Source organism: Neurospora hispaniola, assembly GCF_033458365.1.
Source record: "Neurospora hispaniola strain FGSC 10403 chromosome Unknown B0T23scaffold_3, whole genome shotgun sequence".
NCBI classification, from domain to species: domain Eukaryota; kingdom Fungi; phylum Ascomycota; class Sordariomycetes; order Sordariales; family Sordariaceae; genus Neurospora; species Neurospora hispaniola.
In genome coordinates, this window is record NW_026944408.1 from 1,795,274 (window position 1) to 1,816,942 (window position 21,669).

General features: G+C 51.0%; 5 protein-coding genes across 5 annotated transcripts; 3 read left to right on the top strand and 2 right to left on the bottom strand.

The window, feature by feature from the left end:
* Positions 1–469: 469 nt before the first annotated feature.
* On the top strand, positions 470–1,268 carry B0T23DRAFT_376798 (uncharacterized protein). Its single transcript, XM_062836991.1, has one exon. It carries the CDS (start codon positions 545–547, stop codon positions 824–826), a length of 282 nt encoding a protein of 93 aa, XP_062693950.1. The 5' UTR covers positions 470–544; the 3' UTR covers positions 827–1,268.
* A 5,688-nt stretch (positions 1,269–6,956) lies between these two features.
* On the bottom strand, positions 6,957–7,704 carry B0T23DRAFT_110557 (uncharacterized protein). The gene is made up of 2 exons (XM_062831854.1): positions 7,335–7,704; positions 6,957–7,250 (listed from the first exon to the last, which is right to left on the bottom strand). The coding sequence occupies exons 1-2, from the start codon at positions 7,437–7,439 to the stop codon at positions 7,206–7,208; spliced, it is 150 nt and encodes a 49-aa protein (XP_062693951.1). The 5' UTR covers positions 7,440–7,704; the 3' UTR covers positions 6,957–7,205.
* Positions 7,705–8,968: 1,264 nt separating this feature from the next.
* Positions 8,969–11,372, top strand: B0T23DRAFT_419231 (uncharacterized protein). Its single transcript, XM_062839697.1, has 2 exons — positions 8,969–9,917; positions 10,093–11,372. Exons 1-2 carry the CDS (start codon positions 9,322–9,324, stop codon positions 11,039–11,041), a joined length of 1,545 nt encoding a protein of 514 aa, XP_062693952.1. The 5' UTR covers positions 8,969–9,321; the 3' UTR covers positions 11,042–11,372.
* Positions 11,373–11,932: 560 nt separating this feature from the next.
* B0T23DRAFT_403438 (WD40-repeat-containing domain protein) lies at positions 11,933–14,088 on the bottom strand (the record flags this gene model as incomplete). The annotated part of the gene is made up of 5 exons (XM_062838781.1): positions 11,933–12,172; positions 12,246–12,713; positions 12,774–13,665; positions 13,724–13,805; positions 13,956–14,088. 5 exons carry the CDS (start codon positions 14,086–14,088, stop codon positions 11,933–11,935), a joined length of 1,815 nt encoding a protein of 604 aa, XP_062693953.1.
* A 5,018-nt stretch (positions 14,089–19,106) lies between these two features.
* B0T23DRAFT_110629 (uncharacterized protein) lies at positions 19,107–19,982 on the top strand. Its single transcript, XM_062831855.1, has 2 exons — positions 19,107–19,634; positions 19,713–19,982. Exons 1-2 carry the CDS (start codon positions 19,187–19,189, stop codon positions 19,862–19,864), a joined length of 600 nt encoding a protein of 199 aa, XP_062693954.1. The 5' UTR covers positions 19,107–19,186; the 3' UTR covers positions 19,865–19,982.
* The last annotated feature ends 1,687 nt before the right edge of the window (positions 19,983–21,669 follow it).

Genomic DNA, 21,669 nt, shown 5'->3' on the forward strand with positions numbered 1-21,669 from the left:
GAGTGTTTCGTTCGGGATTTAGTTGCGGGTACGCTGTGTCGTTCGAGAACAAGGTTGGGCAGCCCGACTACTATGTACAAGTTTGTAATGTGGTCTTGGGTTCGGCTGGCAGAGGTTGTGTTTGGGCGGACGTCAGTTGGCGTCTGTGGATGTAACCGTTGGATAGGTATGGAGTTGGGTTGACAAGCTACTAGTGTAGAGCGAATGTGGTGAGGTGAGGTAGCTGCACAGTGTATGTAGGTTGTCTTGATGCTGCTGTAACCGTTGGCTGCTGCAATGCTGACGGGATGGATTTGATTTTGAGCGGAAGGGATCTTGGGGCGAGGAACTGGCGGACGTCTTATAATAAGAAAATGAGAGAGCAAGTGTAGAGGTAGGGCGTGGTGTAGGTAGGTTCTATGTAAAGGAGGCCGGCAGGTGCTTAAGTTGGTATCTGCCCGCGCAAGGATGACTCTTTACTAGGTTGTCACTGAACCAGACCTTCCTTTGTAGCCTGTATCTACCTAGGTATCTGCCCCTGTCGGTCCCCTTTTGGCCCTTTTCCATGTTCCTTCTTTTTTTTTCGTTGGTGGTCTGGATGGAGTCCCGCCCGAGAACGGAGATCAGCAGGGCTGGGATGTGGACCAATCGTCTTTCACGGATGCTTAAACGTGTACAGTGTACAAATATGACTATCGGCATGAAGCACTCTCCATTATCTGGCCCGTCGTATCTCCCCATCTCCAGGAGTTTATTTTTTTTTTTCATTGTTCCCCAAAGATTTTATCACCTGAATTTACCGCCAAGGATGCTAGTTCGATCGATTGGCCTCGTGTCTCGCCTATAGTAGTAGGTGGTCAGTCACTCGGTGGAGTAAAGAGGATAAATAAAAGAGAAGCAGCGATCTGGACCGTCTAGGGAAGCCAGTTAGGTCCTCTGTATGGCGCTCGCTGTTCTTGTCGCTGCTTGGAGTGGTTGACTGCTTGCTGTAGCGATTCGTAAACCAAGTCCACAGGTCGTCATCGCCCCGGCGGTGCGCCTTGGACCAGCCCGGCTGGGAGGTGGGGGCCCAGTTTCGGTTGAAGCTTCCTCCTCAGAAGTGAGGGGGTGCTAGCACTGCACTTGCACTGCAGGGATTATAGGGGGTTTCTGATACTGTGCTGACTGTTTTTAGTTGGAGGGGGAAGCGGAAGAGGGGCCGACACCTAGCATTGACTCCAGGAACAGGGCGCTTGCTTCTGTCCATTTCACTCTCATTCTTTCCGCAATCTCCAAACTCTCCGCCGGTCATATTGGCATGGTATTAAAACTGAAAAATGAGCAGACCCCGATGAAAGGGAAGGGTCCTGTCCCCGCCTGTTTTGTCATCAATAGCCGAGCCCTGCGGTTCCGCGCCCCTGTGACAAAAGGTGTGGGGTGATGGCGGAATCTGCGAATGACACGGTTGGCAGACAGGCACCCGGATGGCCAATGTTGCCAGAATGTTGTGATATTTTCCATTCAAGGTCCATCGGCTTCCCTCCTTCAGGATTCACAGGCTCCCATCTACATACTACACTACACTACACGTCGGGTGTAGGCTGAATGGCACGGGGTCCCCACAGCCCAGAGGCCGCAAAGGTGCTTCGGATGGCTCCGTGTCAACACTCCTACTTCAATCTTCACTCTGCTTGGTTCACCACTCTCCTACACAATGGTAGCAAACATGTGCCGCCATTCACGGGCAGCGTGCATTCAATCAACTCGGCCCTCGGGCTTATCGACGATCCCTTGTGTTTTAAGACATTCGCTGTTTTTACTTAGTGATCATCACAGGTCCATCTCCCGTCTGGTCCGTTAAACGAGTGGATTACAGCGACACTACGTACCTTAAACTTGGGTTCCAAGACTAAGAACGTCCTCCAAATTTAGCCTTTGAGACCGTACACAGTGAGAACCTGAATGGCCAAAGTAGACAGCAAGGTGCCCCATCCCACCATGAACCCAACGAGAAGAGCACACGCAATAAATGGATCACAACGACCAGAAAGCCTCCAAGTTGAGGTGATCACGAGCCATCGATTCTGGGGGTTTCAAGCTCCTGTTCGTCGGCCTGGGCTTCGTCCACAGTGCTGAGGTATGATCTCCGTCATCACTCCTCCCGAAATGCCCGTCTTGATCAGCCATCCCCCACACAGGCACAGCCAGCCTTCCACCCTCTGGTCACCACCAAGACCACGCACGCAATGCTACACGTGTGTCGAGATGCTGATGTCGTCGCCCACATTCAGCCTCTTGGGCGTGCTGCCTAATCCTTGCTTCTTTCTCACAGCCTCAACCTGACATTCAGTCCTTTTGAACACTCCACATACACCCTCAAACGAATCTCTAGGTATACATACCCTACTTTTGGGAATTCATCCTCGTCCCTGCTGACTGTCCACCGGTCTACTCGGCTGGGACAAATTGACTGATAACGAGGTATACAAACGGTCGTTTCTATCTCAAGGGATCCCGAATTAATATTTTACTGCCAAGCGCCCGAGCGAATGATTCAAGCCATCGCGTCATCCGCATTCTGCGGGGAACGACAGAGCACAGCATTGTGGCTTGATCAATGGCTATCTACCACTCTCAACTGCACGTGTAATTATTGACTGCACTGTACATGATGGCCGGGTCTCACGACTCATTCAATATTCCCTATCCATAAACCCGATGCCGCTCTCGCACCTCGCACAGAGCATCCACTGATAATGATAAGTTGCTTGACACCGACAAACTGTTGTCGTGAGCACCAAGCAATGGTCATTGATAGCGCTCCTGTTGCTATCCATGTTGCCCGCAATATTACATACACCAGTGACTGATTTCACACACTCTCTCTTGCTTCCCCACGACTCGCTGACGGGAAACTCCATCTGGAATCCACTTCACATACAGCGGAGTGGAAGCCGGAGGTACGGAGTGAAAGTACCTTTCCTTTTGCGGAGAGCCGAACGCTGCAGAGCCTCCTGCCATCGATCGATCCCTTTGTTCCCTCCTGGGCAAAAGCGAGCAAAACGGCGAGCGAGCAAAACTTCAGAGACCAAGCACTGCGTTGTTCACGAAACATAGCGACCCAAAGTCCACTCTTTCGCACGCCCAATTCTCCAAATCTGCATTCCGACTTTGCCAGCACGCTCTGTCACAGGCGTCTGGAACCCGACGATGTCATCCTCACCCACTTGTTGATGCCACTTGGAACGGCCTCAGGGAAGCCAGGTCCACCGCCCTCCGCAAACCAAGGCATTTCACTCGCAAGGAAGCAAAAAGTTTTTTTTTTTTTTTTTTTTCTCACAGTTACATCGGCGCCCGTGCGCTAGTGTCCCCGATTTGGGTACGACTACCGCCTCCCGCCCCTCTTTCGGCGGCCAGCCCTGCGTTGCCCTGCCTGCCTGTGTGCCTTGCCAGCAAATGCCCACGGTGTGGTTACCACGGCGCCTTTCCACTTTGGCGGTGTCGAGCCCACTGTCACGACAGCAAAACAGGCGTCAGGCATGAACCGAAGGGAGAGGCTCCATCGCCCATGGCCCATGTTGTGGGGAGAGCTCCTCGCTGTTCAACAAGCTCTCACTAACCCCGGCCTACCCCACCCGTGCCAATGCCGCCTTTTCAAAGGACAGCCAGGAACGTTCCTCAGCTCCTGACGGCCCGGCTGCAGAGTTTGCGGTGCATGGCATGGAGATTGGGTGAGAGGCTTTCTCCCAGATCGGACCAGACAGCGGGAATGGAGCCGAAGCATGTTTGGTGGTGCCATGCTGCCATGATCTTCCGGGGCACCAGTCCCGTCATCCGCCGGCCACAAGTCAGTCTTGCCAGGTCTGGATGGGCAAACACTGTAAAGTGTACCTGTCGTCTAAGTCTCCATGTTTATTCCGCTCCGTTAATGCTTTCGGAAGGGGGGAATGGCCGGAATTTGCCTCTTCAATATCGAGCCGTTTTCAGCCGACTAGAGGTTTTTTTTCTTTTTTTTTTTTTTTTTTTTTTTTTTTTTTTTTTTTTTTTTTTTTTCCCAACCGAAACACACCGTGATAGGGACCCGGCGGCGTGGGGGTCGCTCACGGGGGCTTTCAGGAGATGGAATGTTCCAAAACACCGAGAGCACTTGTGGATCTTGACAACACACAGACAAACCCGCCCGGCCGACAGAGAAACCATCGTGACATTGTCATGTTTCAGCGACATCAAGATCCCATCCTGGGAGACACTGTAGAAAAAAAATTTCTGCATCTGGTACCTGAAAGATCGAGACCATTGACATGGCCCATGCGTCCGAGTCCATGGCCCATCGGCTTTTTCGTAGATCATCGAACCATATGACAAGATATCAAATTCCTGTTGGAAAAACTGCCTTCAACATTGCCGAGAAAAACCACCGGATGACGAAGTTCCATGATATAGACCTTTTCCCAAGCATAGCAAAGCGACCACAAACTGAGAGGGTACACAAACCGGCACCGCTCACTTTACATCTTGACTGAGATGTTGGTAGCACCACAAAGCGCCCCGCGGGACCGTCTTCCGAAAAAGCCAGGGTTCTTGCTCACCGGCTCATGTGGGACAATGGACAGCCGCAGGGTTGCGGAGGGCCAGACCTCTTGCAAAGCGTTCGAGAACAAGACAGGGGCATGTTTTGTCTTGGCCCAGGCATTCTCCAGTAGGGTTGCAGAATCCATCTCTTTGTTGGTGGTCGTGTACACTACTAGTGTATACACTACATAGTATGTGCTACAGGTTTCAGGGTACACATCTCAACGGCTTTCTGAATCCGGCCCTTCCTTATCACCCCCTCACGAGGAAATCACCAGTCCGGTGATATAATTGGCTTTCTGCCTCAGCCAAGCTCTGGGTTTGGACGGGAACGAGAAGATAGGCGGCAGGCCAGGCCAATGAGCCTGAGGAGTGCGGGCGGGCAACGACAACGGTCGATGACAGCCAACGTCAGGAAACGCTCGGGGAGCTTTACGACTCTGTGTCACGCGAATACAGTCGATGATGCCTTATTACGCATTTCGTTCGACTCTGAACGCCTCTCTTGAGTATGGTTAAGCAATCACCCTCTCCAATGCCATCCCGAGAATGGACGACGAATTTCTAGGCGGATGGCTTCATTCCTTATTCCTTCGTACCTAGATGACGGAGATAATTGCATTCAAGGACAGTGACCCCGCTCGTTGCCCTTTGGTCTTGCGCCCCTCGCTACTCGAGAAGCGGTTACTCATTGACAACAGCCAATGTTATCCTGGGCGCAAGAATTCGGCACGGCAAATGTAGACACGAAGATCTCGCTTATGATTTAGCACCGTCCAGCCTGAAAATGAAGCAATGATGTCATTCTTCGAAACTATTGTCTGTACTTCATGGAAACCCAGCCATCAATGGTCCATTAACATGCAGGCCGTCGGATGGCAATGTCAGAGAGGGATTACGACAAGATGCTTCCGGATCACTTCCGCAGGTCGCCAACATCACCCGTATGATGGCGCGAGGTGATGCGATAGGCCGAGTATACCAAGGCAAAGAGGTATATCTCTTTGGTCCTAATACTGCGGTATGACGATGATACGCATCTTGGTTCGAATTATTGTCTGGTCCTCCCCACCATCATTTATCCCTCATCCCAAACAACACTTCTCCAGTCTATCTGCTTGGCTTCCATCCCGCTTACATGCCGAGCTGTCTCGAAGAACCTGGGGAAAGAAGGGACCTCCGCGCTGTCTAACGGGCAAAAATTTTTTACCGGGCCGCGCTGCAGGTACGGTTGATATTAGGATGGGTGATCCTTGACCCGTCGATTGCAGTACCCTGGATTCGGAAGCACATATGACATCTACGAGACACGGCGTATCTTCCTTTGTTAACATCGACGGGTACCCATGAGGTTACCTAGGTAATGACCTGGGAAGTTTGAAGCTCATAATCAAGCGATACTCCAAACATGGCAGGAGCCGGTCACAGAAGGAACTACCCGAGGCAGATAGTCTCCTGTAGTGTACGGACTATCTACCGTCCAAGCTAATCCAAAGTCCCCGGTCCTTTCCCTTCTCGGATTCCCGCCGGTGATAGATGCTGCCGGCCTCCGGTGTAGACTGCATCACAAGTGGTGATGATACTTGCTCATTGGCCTCAGCATCCACAACCGTCCGTGACTGACTGACTCTTTCACATCAACCGGCAGGTCTTCCGGAATCACATCCCCTTTGACTTTGACATTGACTAGTCGCTAGGCCGCTCCCGCATCCACAGGTTCTTCAGCCCGGCTGCCCGGATCCAAAGGTTTGGTGGTACCAAGTGGTTGGGTACACTACACAGGTCGAAGGCCCGTTCGGTCATCTCCGACATCGCAAACGCAACGATTACTGTATCCATGTTCCGGTCTGGAACACTGCTGCAACAATTTCCTTTGATGATTCGATTGCATTGAGAACCCTGGGAAAATCTCTTCACCTTCACCGTACGTTTTGCATTTGCAAAGGGTCTGTTTCAACTAATGCCTGACACCGTACGGGGCTGCTGCTGCTGCTGCTGCTCCCTTCAGACTCGGAAGAGGGCCACGATCGTGATGCTCGGGAATGCTAAAAAGGGAAAACCGGGGCTCCAGACGTTGCGGGTCTCTCTTAATGAGACCAGACTTTTAGAGACATGGGGGTGGTGCAGTCCATGTCGATTCCTAGCACCCTAGTGGGCTCCCAATCTTCTATCGCGAATCGTGACAAGTGATCATAGTGGACATCATAGCGGAGCTTCAGAAGGCCTTTGGAAGATGGAAAGGTAAGAACTCACTACAAAGGTCATTTGGAGAGCTCTTGGGTCCCATCGCGTTTCCCAAAAGGCGAACCGTGATGGAGCTTGTGGGCTATGAATAGCATCAGAGAGATGATCGAGTTTGAGGGCATTATTTACGCATCGACACTAGAAACCAAACATCGAAGCATGCCACACTATTGAGTATTGCAGTAGCTCGCTTCGTTGCGATCAAAGAGCCTCAATGTTCTGCATGGGACTTTGAACCATCTCAAACGTGGAACCACGTTTTCAGTATCTTTGAATCTTCGAGACATTCGAGCACCCGAAATCCGCCCCATACAAATGGCGGTGTACTGACTTGTCAAAGAGAGAAGGTCTAGAGCGGTGTATGTTAATGCATTGCAAGCATTTTCTCTCAAACAAAGCAAAGCATACGAGGCGGACGAGGGCCTGAGCACTTATACTCCGCTTTGGAAGCTGCCGATGATGCCGTATTCAACTTTCTGGACGTCCACAGTGTCAGTATGTTTCCCCGTACCTGAAAAATAACATGGGCCAAGCTGCCCCATACCGTCTTGTGGACTCACAGTGTTTGTAGGTAAACCCACCTGCCTCTCCCAGTTTCCGGTGGATCTCAAAATCTTGAATTCAAGCGAGTTTGGGTCTTGTGTTTGGGAATGTTGCATCATCATGGTGATTTCCGCGAAGTTGGAAACTGGATTGCAAAGTTATATCCATACGGCCGAGGAAAGCCGCTGTCAACTGGCAAATCCTTACCGCAATGCAAAGTCAACAGCGAAAGATACTTTCGTCAAGAAATCTGGGAGATCAAAACAGGACAGGACAAGTAACAGCAACTCGATGTGTATCGCGTAAAAGGCCACGGAGTTGGACAGCTATGGAGAGTCCTCGAATAATGGAGGCCATGTGAACACCCATTTTCTCATGGCGATCACCATTCATTCAAGGAAATTATTCGGTAAGCTTTCATAATCAACATAGTATGTGCTGGTTTGTTAGCTCAGTACCCTGGAAGAGATGCCTTCCGAACTGTCCTAAACCTTTATGGACTAACTACTATGCGGTAGATGATGGCTAGGTACGGATTCAAAAGACATCAATCAACAAGCTTCGATATGGCATATTTTACCTTGGAAAAAGCATGAATACAGCATACAAATGCGTAGGAATGTTGCTCCATGTCTCAAGCTAACATCAGACCAGTATTGAACTGTACACGTGTACTCTTTTTCGTCTGTCTATCAAAGAGTCTGGACTGCGAGATCTTCACTGAGATCTTCGTCAATCACACATTACCTACAATTTCTGGAAGCCATCCCACAGCGTAACCGAGGAGAATAGAGTGATCATCACATGTTCTGGAGACGTGATGTTTCAATTTTTGGAGGAATACGTCCAAGATAACGCGATATCATCCTCTATCAAAAATCCTTGGAAGTCGAGTATGTGACTCACAAGCGAGGGGAATTCTACACTACACTACTCCGGTGTTCCATTCTTATCCTTCCAAGGCAGATTGGTTTGCAAAACACTACTGCGTTCGTACTGTACGTCCAGGATCGTTTCTTCTCAAATGCCGAGCAACTGCTGTAGATCTCGTGCTGATCACCAGAAAACGTGGTCAGGTGGATGGCAGAAAAGAATAAACCGAACCCATTTCCAATGTCATTCTTTCCACAGTCTGCAAGGCACACTCGTAGTAGTGCAAAAGGCCATGCACGCGCGCACAAGTTTCGGTGCCTCTCGGCGGTAGATGAAGGCACGCGATAGGATACATGGTTGAGCTGTCTGTTGATGGAACACCTCAAGGCACGCTCATCAGGTGGAATCTTGTGATTCTCGAGTCTACCAGGTGCCCGGAGAATAGGCCGGATGAAAATGGTTGGCTAAATTTGACTATCAGAGTTGAACATCATGATACCTAGAAAACTTCCGTATTTCTTAGTTGGGAAACGGAAACGATGTTCCTTGCGGCAGAAGATGCCTCCAGTCAGTGTTGGCAGGGATACACCTTTTTTAAGCTTTCTCTTCACCTCATGCAGCAGAGGAATCTGGGCAATACTGAATATGGAAAAGGAGGGCAAAACCAAATACAATGTTAACTGGTAGATGCGAGGGTGTTACCGTGGTTTGGCGGTGCCGTTACGATGTGCAAGTTGAACCTGTCGTCGAATCTCTTGCAGATGCAGCGCGTAACCCTAACCCCGAAACTTGAACCCTAGAACTAGTCGTTAACTTCCATCTGAAAACTTCGAATGCGTTTTCTGAAAGCGGAATAATTCGACTTTAGCACCACATATGTCGGACATAGGGCAGTGAAGCTCATCGATCTTGAAAGTAAGGCAAACTATTGACGCAATCCTGCCGCGTTGCGCCATCAAGGCCGAATTTTCTCCTTGCGACGTGCATCTCAACGCACCGCCGCACACTCTTCACCTTGCGAACGAGCCGACTCATCGAACGAGTGGCTTTCTGCAGCTCACCTCACCGTGACACTTGCAAATACCCGACTCTACCGTCATAAAGCACCAAAGCCTTCAACAAGAAATCACAATGAATCGAACCCAGGGATCCAAACCAAGACTCAAACCCTCCAACCCCCAGGCAAAACTCCCTAGCAACCCAAAACCAACCACTACACAACCCCTATCATCATCAAATCTTCTCATCCTCCAACAATCCCAGGACCCCCAATCACTACCAACCACCAAAACCACACCCTCACCACCCTCAAACCCCTCAAACCCCAAATCACCCTCCTCCCTCCTCCCTACTTTAACGCCCGCCCTCGAGATCCTCTCCCGTTTCCACCACCGCAACAAGAACCAGCACCGCCTGTCGAAATGGTGGGCTGAGGCCGACATGCTGCGGCGACACCTGCGCAAGCTGATTGAGGCGGCGAACGTGTGGTGCGATAAGGAGCCGGAACGAGAGGGGAAGAGGAGGAAGGAGGAGGCCAGGAGGAAGAAGAAGGAAAAATATGAACGGTTGGGGAGGGTTGAGAAGAAACAGGATGGGGCGGGGCAGAAAGGAGGAGAGGGAGAGGTCAAAGGGGAGGATAGAGAAGAGGAGGAGGAGGATAAGGAGGCCAGGGAGGTTAGACTGAGGGCGGAGTATTTGAGGGGGAAACTAGGGCCTAGAGCTTATTTGTGAGTTTCTCTTCTGTTCTTGGGTGGGATGAAGAAGGGGGTGATGGCGATGAAGGGGAGGGGATGAGAAAGTGGTGAAGAGTTACTCACTCACTTCCCAATCTCATTGTCATCTTCTTCCCAAGACTGCCCCCTCAGAACTTATCTTCTACACACAAGACTAACCACCCAACAGCGCCTTCAGCCAACTATCCGCCGACAGACAATTCGCCCACCTAGGTCTGTTGCTCCTAGGCGTTCTAGCCCAGGTAGACAAGGCACTTTCAGCATTCGCCTCGGTTCCAATCGGCGAAAACGACGACGCTGCCGCCAACGAAGCGGCAGAAGACAGGGGCCCAAATCTCAACGCTACAGTCATGGGTCAGTTAGCAGACGATGTGCCTAATCAACGGCATAATGACATCGGCGTAGCGGTGTCGAGGGAAGAGTTACTTGCTATGATGTTGGAATCCACCGCATCCGGACCAACGGAGGGCAGCTTGGCGAGAAGAGATGCTCGAGATCAACCACTGCCCACCACCGAGACTGACTTCGGAGCACCACCACCACCAGTAACAGGAGAGAACAGACAGGGCAAGAATAAGAGCGGGAAGAAGAGACCAAGGGACGATGAGGATGATGAGAACGACGATGAAGATAAGGATGACTTCTCTTCCGGATTGACACCACCAGTATCCGAGAAGAAAAAGAAAAAGAAAAGGAAGACAGGAGATGATGGGACCGACATCGATGACATCTTTGCTTCGTTTGACAAGCCCAGTCAGAGAAAGAAGAAAGATGAAGCGGAGAAATCAGTAGTAGCTACAAAGACCACAACCGTCACAACCTCGATAGCAACAGCAACAGCCACGAAGGTGAAAATGACAACCGACCCATCGGTACCAACTACAACAACTACAACAACAACAACAACGTCAGCAGAAGCCGAAACACAACACGGCAAAGACGATCTTGACGACATTTTCGCCTCCCTCGAGAAGCCCAAAAAGAAAAAGACAAAAGTCAAGAAGACGGATGACCTAGATGACATCTTTGCCTCCTTCGACAAGCCCAAAACGAAGAAGAAGAAAAAGAAGGCGGGGGCGGGAGCGGACGAGTTTGATGATATCTTTGGGGGGTTATGAAAAGGCGTTGCATAGTTGACTAGGTACCTACGTAGTATATTCGCCTGTTATTGGTGACGGGTATACTGGGTTTGTAGATACGAGTAGCTCTGGTTTGCCCGGTCTTAGTTCTTGATGGTTGTTGGGCACTTGTTGCAAATCTTCATTCAAGTACAGTTACCATTTCGATGCATTTTGAGGTTATGTTTGTTTCAAAGGCTATATGGTTATCGATAAGTGCTTAGTCTTAGCATTTGCCTCTCCCTTCTGGTTTTCTCATAGCAATACTATGTCTATATACTACACCACCACGCTGTCACATTGTTTACTTGGCCCCTGGCAGCTTTCTAGGTGAACCAATCGAAGAGAGGTCGAGTGAAGGCTTCAACACAAAGAGCAAGATGATTTGATCCGCTACTACTAAATGATTTACTAGGTATAACATCATAAGGTGAACATAAACGATCCAGCTTAAACATTGACCAAGACCCAGGATGGCCACGTCCTATGTTCCGCAATCGTCCTCCATCCATACCCAATAATCGAACGTGTGTCGTATCCCTTTCAGGCATGGCAATACGGCCTATTCCTACCCAACGTGTGCAAGTCCATAACTCATAACCAAAACGCATGTATCACAAAGGCCCAAGAATAGGACGTGACCTTGGAAGACCCAAACGGGATAAAACTTGAACTAATAAACCTTCTTTCTCGTTATTCCTTTCTGCTGTCCTTCCTAATTCATTTCAGAAATATCCTTGACGCCGTGTCCACATCACAATATCGACCGGGGAACACACTTTCTCCTTCTTCGTGCTTTCCTTGTATCGCTGATCTACTCTCTCCCTCTAGAATCTCACGAATAATGGATTGGGTCGAATCTAGGGTTCGCATTGCAACTCCGCTGGTGTTCTATATCCGAGAGTAAGACCAGATGCGGGCCCGCATATCACCAGACCCGGTAGCGAAGTACCCAACACCGTTGGGACCAGTCACTGGGCTGGGCGCCACGGAGATGACCGAGTTCTTGTGTCCCTGGAGCATGAGCTGTGTATGGCCGGTACGGGGGTCCCAGAACTGGACACCGCGGTCCTTGGAACCGGAGAGGACCCATTGCGAGTCAGGGGTCAGTGCAACGCTGAGGACGAAATCCTGTGACAAGTGATTGACACGTTAGCAAGGTCGTAGAGGAATAGCCAATGGAGATATTAATGTGTAAACGTACTCTGTGGCCCTCGAAGGTCTTAATGCAGCGCCCACCCTTAGGAGGCGCCGAAGAAGGAATACCACGCGGAGCACTAAGCTCCCACATTTTGATGGTCTTGTCCAAACTGCCACTGACAAGATTGCGGCCATCAGGAGAGAAAGCAACACTATAGACGCTATCCTTGTGGCCGTCGGGGCCCTCAAGACGCTCCGCAAGGTAGCCTCTCATGTCCCAGACACGGACGCTCTTGTCCAGGGATCCGGCAGCAACGAATTGCTTGTCGGGCGAGATAGCAACAGTCGTGACACCATCTTCAATAGAGAGGACAGACGTGTTCTGCCCGGTTTCAATGTCCCAAAGACGGACGGTTCTATCGCCACTACCGGAAGCAATAGTGCGACCATCGCGAGAGAAGTCGAGACTGTAGATATCTTGTTCGTGGCCATGGAAGGTGTTACGAATGGTCCTCGACTGAATATCCCAGACCTATATCAAGCATGTTAGCAAGAGAAGACCACAACAGTTGGCCAAGACATTGTTACGTACTCTGATGAGCTTGTCCTCGGCCCCAGTGGCAAGATACTTGCCATCAGGGCTGAAGCAGACGCTTCTGATGTAAAGATCTCCAGTAAGATCGATGTTTTCGTCTTGCAGGATGCAAAGCTTCTCGCCAGTCTCCACGTCGTAGATCTGAGCGGAACGGTTGCAGCCGGTGGCAACGTACTTGCCATCCATGCTGAACCTCACGCAGCAAACAACGCTCTCATGCTGAAGAGTGTGAACCAGCTCAACGTCTAGTACCCTGGGAACGGCCGCGTTGAAGATAACCCACCAATCGTCCTTCATCTTCTTGATGTGATTCGGAAGGCGGTCGGGATCAAGCTCGCTCAAAGCGTTGGTCTGAGAAGGCGGAGGCGGGGGAGGCTGGTGGTGCTGAGCCATCCGGGTATGGTCCGGGGTAGGATGGGTTGGGACCTGGGGCGACTGAGCAGGGCCGCCGTTGTACGGGATCGGAGTGTTGATTTGAGGAGTAGCCGGGCCGCCAGCGGGAGGTCTGCCGATGCCACGTTTGCCGGCAGGGCCAGGAGAGGCAGTGCTCTGCGGCGGCTGGGGAGGAAAGTTACCAGGTCCCTGGGGTCCTTGATACTGCTGCTGGAAGGGAGGCTGCTGAGACGGCGGCGGGGGCGGGGGAGGAGGACCCTGAAGCCCAGGGGGCGCAGGCATATGTGCTGGCTGTTCTTGCTGCTGCGGTGGAGGGGGAGGAGGGACCAAGGCCTGCCCTCCCTGACCTGCCATGATCGCGCTAAAGACATTGCTTCCCAAACCGATTGCAGGGGGCTGCTGCTGGCCAGGATGCTGTGGAGGCGGGTTCATGTTGCCGGGAGCGCCTCCGCGGGCTTCAAGCTGGCGACGCAGCAGCGCAATCTCATCCTCGTACCTGACCAGATATTGTCAGCCTACTTCTTTCGAGTCTCGGATATGCTTAACTGGCTTACTTTTGCTTTACGTTCATCTGGTGCTGCTCCATCTGGAAGACTTTCTCACGGATGACCTGAAGCTCCTGAAGCTGCGTTGCCACTATTGTCTGGTCAGCCGGGTACACCTCCCAAAGCCTAAGTCGCTGATTACAGGCCCGAAACAGCCCGCGTCACCATGTACAGGTGGATTCCCTCATCGCCAGACGGGAGGATGGCCACCCAGCGGAGGAATGTGTGGAGGAACCCTTACAGTCATGCTGGCAGGTCTCGTACTGGCGAGCTTGTGATTCGAATTCCATTCTGATGCCATCGAGGAGCTCGTTGAGGCGGCCCATGTTCTGAATGGGCGCGCCCGCAATGGGTCGGTGCGGATACATAGACATCTTGCGTAGTTGGGGCGGTTGTCCGCGTGCTATGTGTTGGTGAAGCTGATGAGAAACGGACAGAAATCCAAGCCGGGAACGCTAGGGCGGTCGCGCAGGTTTGCGAAGGCTCAAGGCAGCAATCGGCTGAAGGAAGCGAGAACGAGGGATGCGACCGATGATACAAAGGCGGCTCGTAAGATGACGCAGCTGGAGTGCAGCCGGCGTGAGGTCGGAACGAGCGTCGAGCTACCGTGCGTTGGGATGGCGTGCGCGCGGGACGGATCGCAGCGCGAAAAGACGCAAAAGATGGGGACCGCGAGGGGGCTCGGAATCCCTAGTCGAATGGCACTGTACACAACCAAGGGCCAATGACGGGATCCGAGGGGTTGATGGGGATGGTGATGCTGGCGTTGCGCCAATTCCGATGTTTGTTGATGGGAGGACTTGGGCGAAGCAGTTAGGGCTGCAGGCTGCAAATGCTGGTGTTGCTCCGGAGTAGAATGTTGCCAAAGGGGGGAGGAGAAGGAAAAAGAAGTGGAATGGCCAGCAGGTGGCAGAAATGACCTGGGCGTGCGGGTTCTGGGGCGGCTCCCGGTGTGGATTCCCATGGACTTGCAGCGACACCACTCCCACCTCCAGCGGCTGCGGGCCACTTGGGTCTTGGACTTCCTTCTTGGGAGGACAGGGAGGCGGGCTGCCGACGGGCTGCGGACAGGGCAGCAAGCTCCAGTTCCACTTGTCAGCCTGTGGCCTGTGGAGGGTGGCACCGGTCACGCAGTTAGTACCTACCTAGTGCATGTAGTGTAGTGTACATCGGACGGAACTGAGGTACTTTCGTCGTATCTTACGACCGAGAGGTACGTGACTTCCTTCTCAGCTGTCGGCAAATCGACAAGTCCCTGAGTTTGCAAAGTGCTCCAGACAGTACCTCGCATAGTACCTCGCATGGGCCATGAGCCACCCGCCATTGCTACGAGTTCCGACATGGATAGCAGGGTTTAGGGTTCCTTGTGTTACCTGCCTAGGCGTAGAATATGGAATGGTAAGGCCAGAAGCCAGGCCGCCGCGGCGCTGTGCGATTGTGGAGAGCATCTGCACAAGAGTGGATCTACGAGATTCTGGAGACCCAGTCGTCAGTGTCCGTGCGCCAGTTACGTAGAGGTACTGCCCTGGTCACTGCTGTGATGGTTCCATTCTCGGAAAGCGAAAGAAGGTCGGCCCGGGTTGGGGGAGTGCATTGACGGACTCACCCCTCGAATGTCTGCTCACCGCGTCCCGTGGTTGGGCTTTGTCACTTACGAGCATAACGTAGCTGGTGTGTGCAGGTATGATTGTATACTGCACCTCTGTCAGCATCATATTTGTTAGCGCGGTGATTTGTGAGTGGCGAGAATTTTAATTTTCGTACAAGAGACGGCTGGTTTGATCACATCTAAGCCCCTATATACTGTCAGGTGTTGGTAGCACGCTAACAAGTTTGCTCCCGGCGAAGGTGTACACAGTACATTGGAAATCCTTTCCCTTTTTCATCTTCCCAAGCAAGTGGAAGTTCGGATTGATCCAGGCAATCAGCGACGTGTGCCCTGAGAGGCTACCTAGGTATGCAAACAGTGACTACCTACTGCAAGTGTCGATAAGGAAACATTCCCTTCATCCATTGGGTTTTCCAAGCTAGATGACTGCGAAGTGCCTGCCATTAGGCGCAAAACTCCAGACAAACCCCCAGGAAGTCTCCACGGCATTACGTACAGTACCTACCGTGGGGCAGAAAACATCGTCCAAGCGCTTGCACATGCGGTTTTGAAACAATGCAAACCACTACACACACACACACAACCTCAACTCCCACTGCCACCTCGATGAATGCTACGGCATACAGCACACCAAAACGCACTTGGTCTGCACGATATCGATTTAGTACCTTAATTAAGGCATACCGTAGTGACTCGGGGCACTGGGTTTTAGGTTCCCTGGAAATCAAGCATAATTTGTAAGCACACTACACGAATATGTGCTTTTTTGGCCCGGGAGAAATAGTGGGGGGGGACAGCTTGAGAGCCTAGAGGATTGTCATTCGAGTTTTCCAAAATCCTGCCTTTTCCTACGTATCTCCCAAGGGCGCTGGAGGGTGGAGAATACAGAATCACCATCTTACATAAAATTTCTGGTGGCTATGAATGTTGCAGTATGCTTCCAGCTTATGCCTGATATCCAGGGAACCTAAAACTCAGTGCCCCGAGTCACTACGGTACCGCAAAGACTCGAGGCATAGCTTTTCAATTTCTAGGAAAATTAAGTAGGGTTTGTAAGTACACTGCAATATTTATGCCCACCAAGATTTCTTTGCAAGATGGTGATTCTGAATGTCCCTACTCTCCAGCTCTCTTGAAGAAATGGGTGGGAAAAGGCAGAGCTCTAAAGGAATCTAATTTATAGTACTTTGGGATAGCAACACGTCTCCCCGACTCTTTTTTGAAAGTATAAAATCCACATAATCGGACATATGTATGTCTGATTATACCTGATTTCCTTGGAAGTTGAAAAGCTATGCTCCAAGTCTTTGCGGTAGTTTTTTTGATGGTCTTTAACCCTCAATATGCATGGAACACAAATTCGCATCCTTCAGACGACCTATCTTCTAGTACGAACACTCCCCCAGGTTCGGTTTCGCTTGGTTTTGTGAGAGCTGTGGCCACGCTCAACGATGTTTTATTACGCGCGCCATGATGACCCGCTGCGTGGTGTCTCTAATAAATATACAGTAACTGCCAAACAATTGGTCCAAAACAGGAGTACGAACTAGGACCATTGCTTACATCTTATCCTGGCAATATTCGAGCAACGTCAACTCACGAAAAACAACGACTTCCTGTTCTCCAGTGAGTTGTCCTGTGCACCCTTTTACACACCTCTTGACCCGTTTCAGATTTGAGCAAGCGCACCACAACAGGAGACATCGATCGTAGGTGTAGCCTTATGGAGCCGTCTCGTCTCCTCTCTTTCGATATCCCAGCGGCTATAAGCATTGAAACCTCTTGTTTTCTCTTTTGTTTTCCCCCCAACAAAACCCCGCTTGTAGCGCAGTTAGCGAAAATAGATCCAGGTCTCTATCGACTGTGGCCAAGTGTACCTGGCTGCCTGTCTTCGTTGGTTCCATCTTGTCATCGGAAGCACATACATCACCTTCCCCTCTTTTGTAATGTGGTACCAAACCCGAACAAACCAGCGAATCCGTCACCTCTATTTCCTTTCATCCTCCCTTGTACTTCCACGCTCTGGTCCTTTTTTTTTCGACTTTAACAGGATCTCGTTCCTGGTTCAACCCCCGATGTCGAATGAACCGGCGGACACACCGTATTTTCCTCCAACGCCCGAATGCACTGGCTCCAGCCTGGCTACACACTCCGGCCATAAACAGGCTGCTACGCGAGTCAGTAATGTGAAGGATCACTAAGGTTCTGACCAACACATGATTCTGCCTTTGCATGTCACACTGTCTCGTATACCTGGTGGCCCTTCCGTCCAGGCTGGGTGTCGAGTACGAAGATAATTCCCATGTTTCAATCAACTGTTCAGCGATTGAATCCTCGTTCAGTCGGTTTCTGTGGAGAGACTCTGAGCGTGTTAATGGTATGCGCCCCAGACAGTTGTTGCTTAGCTGGCTGTGTCGCATGCTTCGACATTGCCTCGCTTCAAGGAGGCCATCATCTCACCCAGGCAGGGAGAAGTACCAGGAGCAGGTTGCATAGCGCGATATATCCAGCTTCTGCCGGTGTTGTGGTTTGACAGAGAGTCCATGCAACAGTCACATGTATACATTGTCCTCAGAGTGCTGATTGCCAGACAAGTGGATGTTTATCTTTGGGAACTTGGGTTGACGGGACTCACCTTACCCATCCCATCGGATCAATCTGTTTCATCCGATGTCAATCCAGCAGTCGCTCCGAGGTCAGAGCGGCACGTAGGTTGGGAAAAAATAATCGGATCAAAGCTTGCCCACTTTACATACAACTGCAACAAAGACGTTTTGATGGGAACATCGAATCTGATCAGCGCACTGGCCCGATATGTAGAATGTATCCAGGTTCATTTGGATCTAATCTTATCTGATCTTACGGTGTGCGGGCCACACCATGCCGCTGTGCCCCCTTTCTCTTTCTTCAGTTCTAAGCGAGCCCCGTATGCCCCGCTGAACGCCCATTGGGAAGGGCAAGTTCTTCGCCACAATCTTGAAACATTTCAACTTTGGATTGGTTGAGGGGTCAACGAAACAAGGGGGGGCACAGAAATTGCAGTCGAGTGATGAGTCCCAAGGTCAGGTAGGGCCCGGAAGGCAGTCTTGACAGCTCGGCTCTCGGCTTTGGTGGCTCGGGGATGACGGTTTGGGAATCTGGCAGACTGTTTCAACTGGTTGCTGTTGTCTTGGCGTTGTTTCTCTAGTCATTAGCAGCCGCTATTCACTGCTGGATGCTATCAAAGCAATAATAAACTGTTCGTGCATGTTCGGTCAAAACTGAGGTTTTTCACGAGTTGCTGTGAAACGAGGAATTAGAATGCACATCAGATAATTAATTCACGTTGGCGTTTTGAAACCTTTGTAAACGAGGTTTCTTCACAAACTGAGTCTGCAGTGACAAGATTCAGGGGCCCAGGTAACCAAGAGTTGCCCCTTTGCCGCAGAAATCACCCTCAATGCTACCATAGCTGAGCTTTGGTGTTTCGCGATGGCTTCAAGGCGTTTACCATATGTCTTTTGGGTTAGCTTTGGTAGCAGATGTTCTAGTGCAGTTCTTGAAGTGTTTCCCATATATCTTTTCTTCCCGACATCATGTCAACCTAGCTTCTCGTTTCTCTTTTCATTTTCTTCGCTGCATTCACTTCACTCACTTTTGCCAGGCGCAATTCTTGTTACTGTCCGCTCATTCATTCATTCATTCATTTGTTTGGTTTCATAGCAAAAGCACCTGGCGTGCCATTCCTTCGGGCTTCTTGATACCACATCAGACTCATCAACCAACAAGCCCCTCAGTCCAATCCAATCCAAGCCTCTCATTCAAGCTCTACGCCTTACCGAGTCAAACCTTCACACCCATCCCGCTCCACCACCGCTACAAAAATGTCGTCCAACATCAACAAGAACCTCTACTACACCGTCCCGCTGGATGACGATCTCGAATCCCAGGACTACCTCCAAGAAAAGAAGGCGCCCTGGTTCAGCGTCCCCGTCCGAAGCGCCGCCGTTGCCGCTCCCTCTCACTCTTCTCCCTTGTCCGCTTTGTGGAGACTACGTCAAAGATGGTGGCCAAACGACGATAGCCGCCACCACAACAGCGGCAACACTCGTGTCGACGGCAGCCGGGAACATGGAAGAGGCTTTTGGGACCGCTGGATATGGCTCGTCCACGCCGTTCTGCTGACTATTTCCGTGACGCTTTTTGCGTTGTCTATGTGCACGCTGCAAACCACGACGAGCGCGGGTGCGGGCGCGGCGGCAGCTCAGTGTCAGTGTCAGGGCACCGGGATGGCGGAAGGGGCGAAGGGTGCTGCTGGTGCTTCGAGTTTTGGTAAGGGATTCACGGATGTTGATATTTCCTGGGTTCTTCTTGACAGTTTGTTAATACTGTTTTGTCTGTGGATTTTAGTTCCTCGCTCTTTCTATGAGGGAGAGGAGACGACGACGACAACACCTGCTGCTGTGCTTCCTGTTCCGGTTGTCGACATTCCGGAATCGCAACATGTGGATATGAAGCTTTCGATGGATGATAAGACTTGGGTGGAAGAGGAGGAGGAATGAGGAGTGGAATTGTGTTTCTGTGGGAGGGGAGATGCCTGGCTTGACGCTGGATCGAAGCTGGATGTCAGCACGTGGTTAGAGGTTGAATATCTGGGTAACATCAGGGTAACAACAGAGTTTAGCTGAAACGGTGGCTCTTTGTTGAACTTCAAGTTCCGTTTTTTGCATTCACCCCTGAAATGATGTTGCTGCAAGACCCTTGATAGTAATTCACTCGCCCAGAGCCATTTGGCTGATGGAATGGGGTTCCATGTGGTGGTATACTCTTGGAGAACTCGGCAGGCAATTGTGGTCTTTTGTGTTGGAGATCAAGATTTCTAGCTGTTCCGGAGAGCCCAGCTCCATCCAACAACAGTCAGCCAACTCACTCTGGGCGCATCTGATAAAACCAGTGGTGCCAATGCCTTTGGGGAGAATGTTCGAAATCGACCACTGGAGACAAATGGGATCTTCATCACTCTTTTTTCACCGTTGTTCGTTGCGGATCTTGCATTTGGCAAAAAGCAGATGACAGTTAGCGACTTGGACAGCGGGAGATCTCTGATCCCAAGTCTTGGGATTGTGACATGTTGTACCTGACTTTAAATGAGGGGCGTTCGAGGAGCCAGGTCAGGTCACCAATCAATCAGTTGTATCCTTTACCAGCAGACGAGATAAGATCTTGCTGTGGGGAAGAAAGAGTGGAGACAAGTGGAGGGGTTTCTCACGGCTCCGGATCGTTCCAAAACCACGCCATTTTGGTCGTTCGCATCTTCCTGCTTCCGAGAGTCAAGCGTTCTCCATTGAATCACTTTCGACTTTCTTGCATTTAGTGACTTGGCTGAGCCGTCCAATCAAGGAGCTCAATCAAGGTCCCTTGTGCTGTCGAGATCAGCTTCTTGTCAAACGTGCCACCCATCATGCAACGTCGAGGACAAGACGTTGGGTTGACAGCCCATTTTGTTATTGCCAACTTGCGATGTGAGAGCATACAACGCTTTCCTTCGTTTTGGCGAGCCAAAAGCAACGAATGAAGAACATTTTAGAGAGGCAAGAGGAAGGTACAGTCGAAGAATGCAAAGACGGGTGGATACGGAATCTCTGACGTTCGTTGGTGGAGGGGAAAAAAAAGAGGTTCTCGGATGGGTCCGGGCTTCCCTTACACTAGAAGACCTCTCACCACCACCACCACTCACGGTGCGGAGATGGCAAGACGAGCGGCCCATCCGGGGCCCAGATTTGATTAGATCTTAGGGCAAAATCGAGAAAAAAAGGGGTTATCGGTGATGATGATGTTGATGGATTGTTCAACAACGAAGCTCAATGTGGGAAGCAAATGTTCCGCATTCCTGCTGGCCTGTGAGGCTCAAGCGAAAGATTACTGCAGATATCTGTTTGCTTATCTTCCGCCTTTAAGAATGCCTCTTTCACTCACAATTCAACCCGTTCGCTTGTCACTGCACCGTTATCGCAGGCGTGCGAGAGAGCTTCTGTTGTCCTTGTTCGGAGCAACCCACGGATTTACGGGGCCAGCAAGGACAACTACCCTCGTCCCCGGGCCTTGGCACACTCGACGAAGGTCCGCTCGTTTTCGACGCGACGCTCGTTCGGGAAGCCGATCGTTCAGGGGTGGTTATGACATGAGAAATTGGGCGTGTCACTTTATTGCCAGCGACACATCTATCGGATTCGCGGCACACTCTTTCTTTCCCATTATTCATCGTCTTCTTCTGTTTTCTTTTTAAACCTTCTGCGCCGCGTTCTCTTGCCGTTGTCGGTCCTTCATTCCATCATTCCTTTTGCCTACCCACCAGGACCCACGCCTT

Coding starts and splice junctions, on each gene's coding strand:
- B0T23DRAFT_376798 (XM_062836991.1), top strand. CDS start 545: ATGTTCCTTCTTTTTTTTTCGTTGGTGGTCTGGATGGAGTCCCGCCCG.
- B0T23DRAFT_110629 (XM_062831855.1), top strand. CDS start 19,187: ATGTCGTCCAACATCAACAAGAACCTCTACTACACCGTCCCGCTGGAT. Junction 19,635..19,712: donor TGCTGGTGCTTCGAGTTTTG/GTAAGGGATTCA, acceptor TGTGGATTTTAG/TTCCTCGCTCTTTCTATGAG.
- B0T23DRAFT_419231 (XM_062839697.1), top strand. CDS start 9,322: ATGAATCGAACCCAGGGATCCAAACCAAGACTCAAACCCTCCAACCCC. Junction 9,918..10,092: donor CTAGGGCCTAGAGCTTATTT/GTGAGTTTCTCT, acceptor ACCACCCAACAG/CGCCTTCAGCCAACTATCCG.
- B0T23DRAFT_110557 (XM_062831854.1), bottom strand. CDS start 7,439: ATGATGATGCAACATTCCCAAACACAAGACCCAAACTCGCTTGAATTC. Junction 7,251..7,334: donor TGGGTTTACCTACAAACACT/GTGAGTCCACAA, acceptor GTGGACGTCCAG/AAAGTTGAATACGGCATCAT.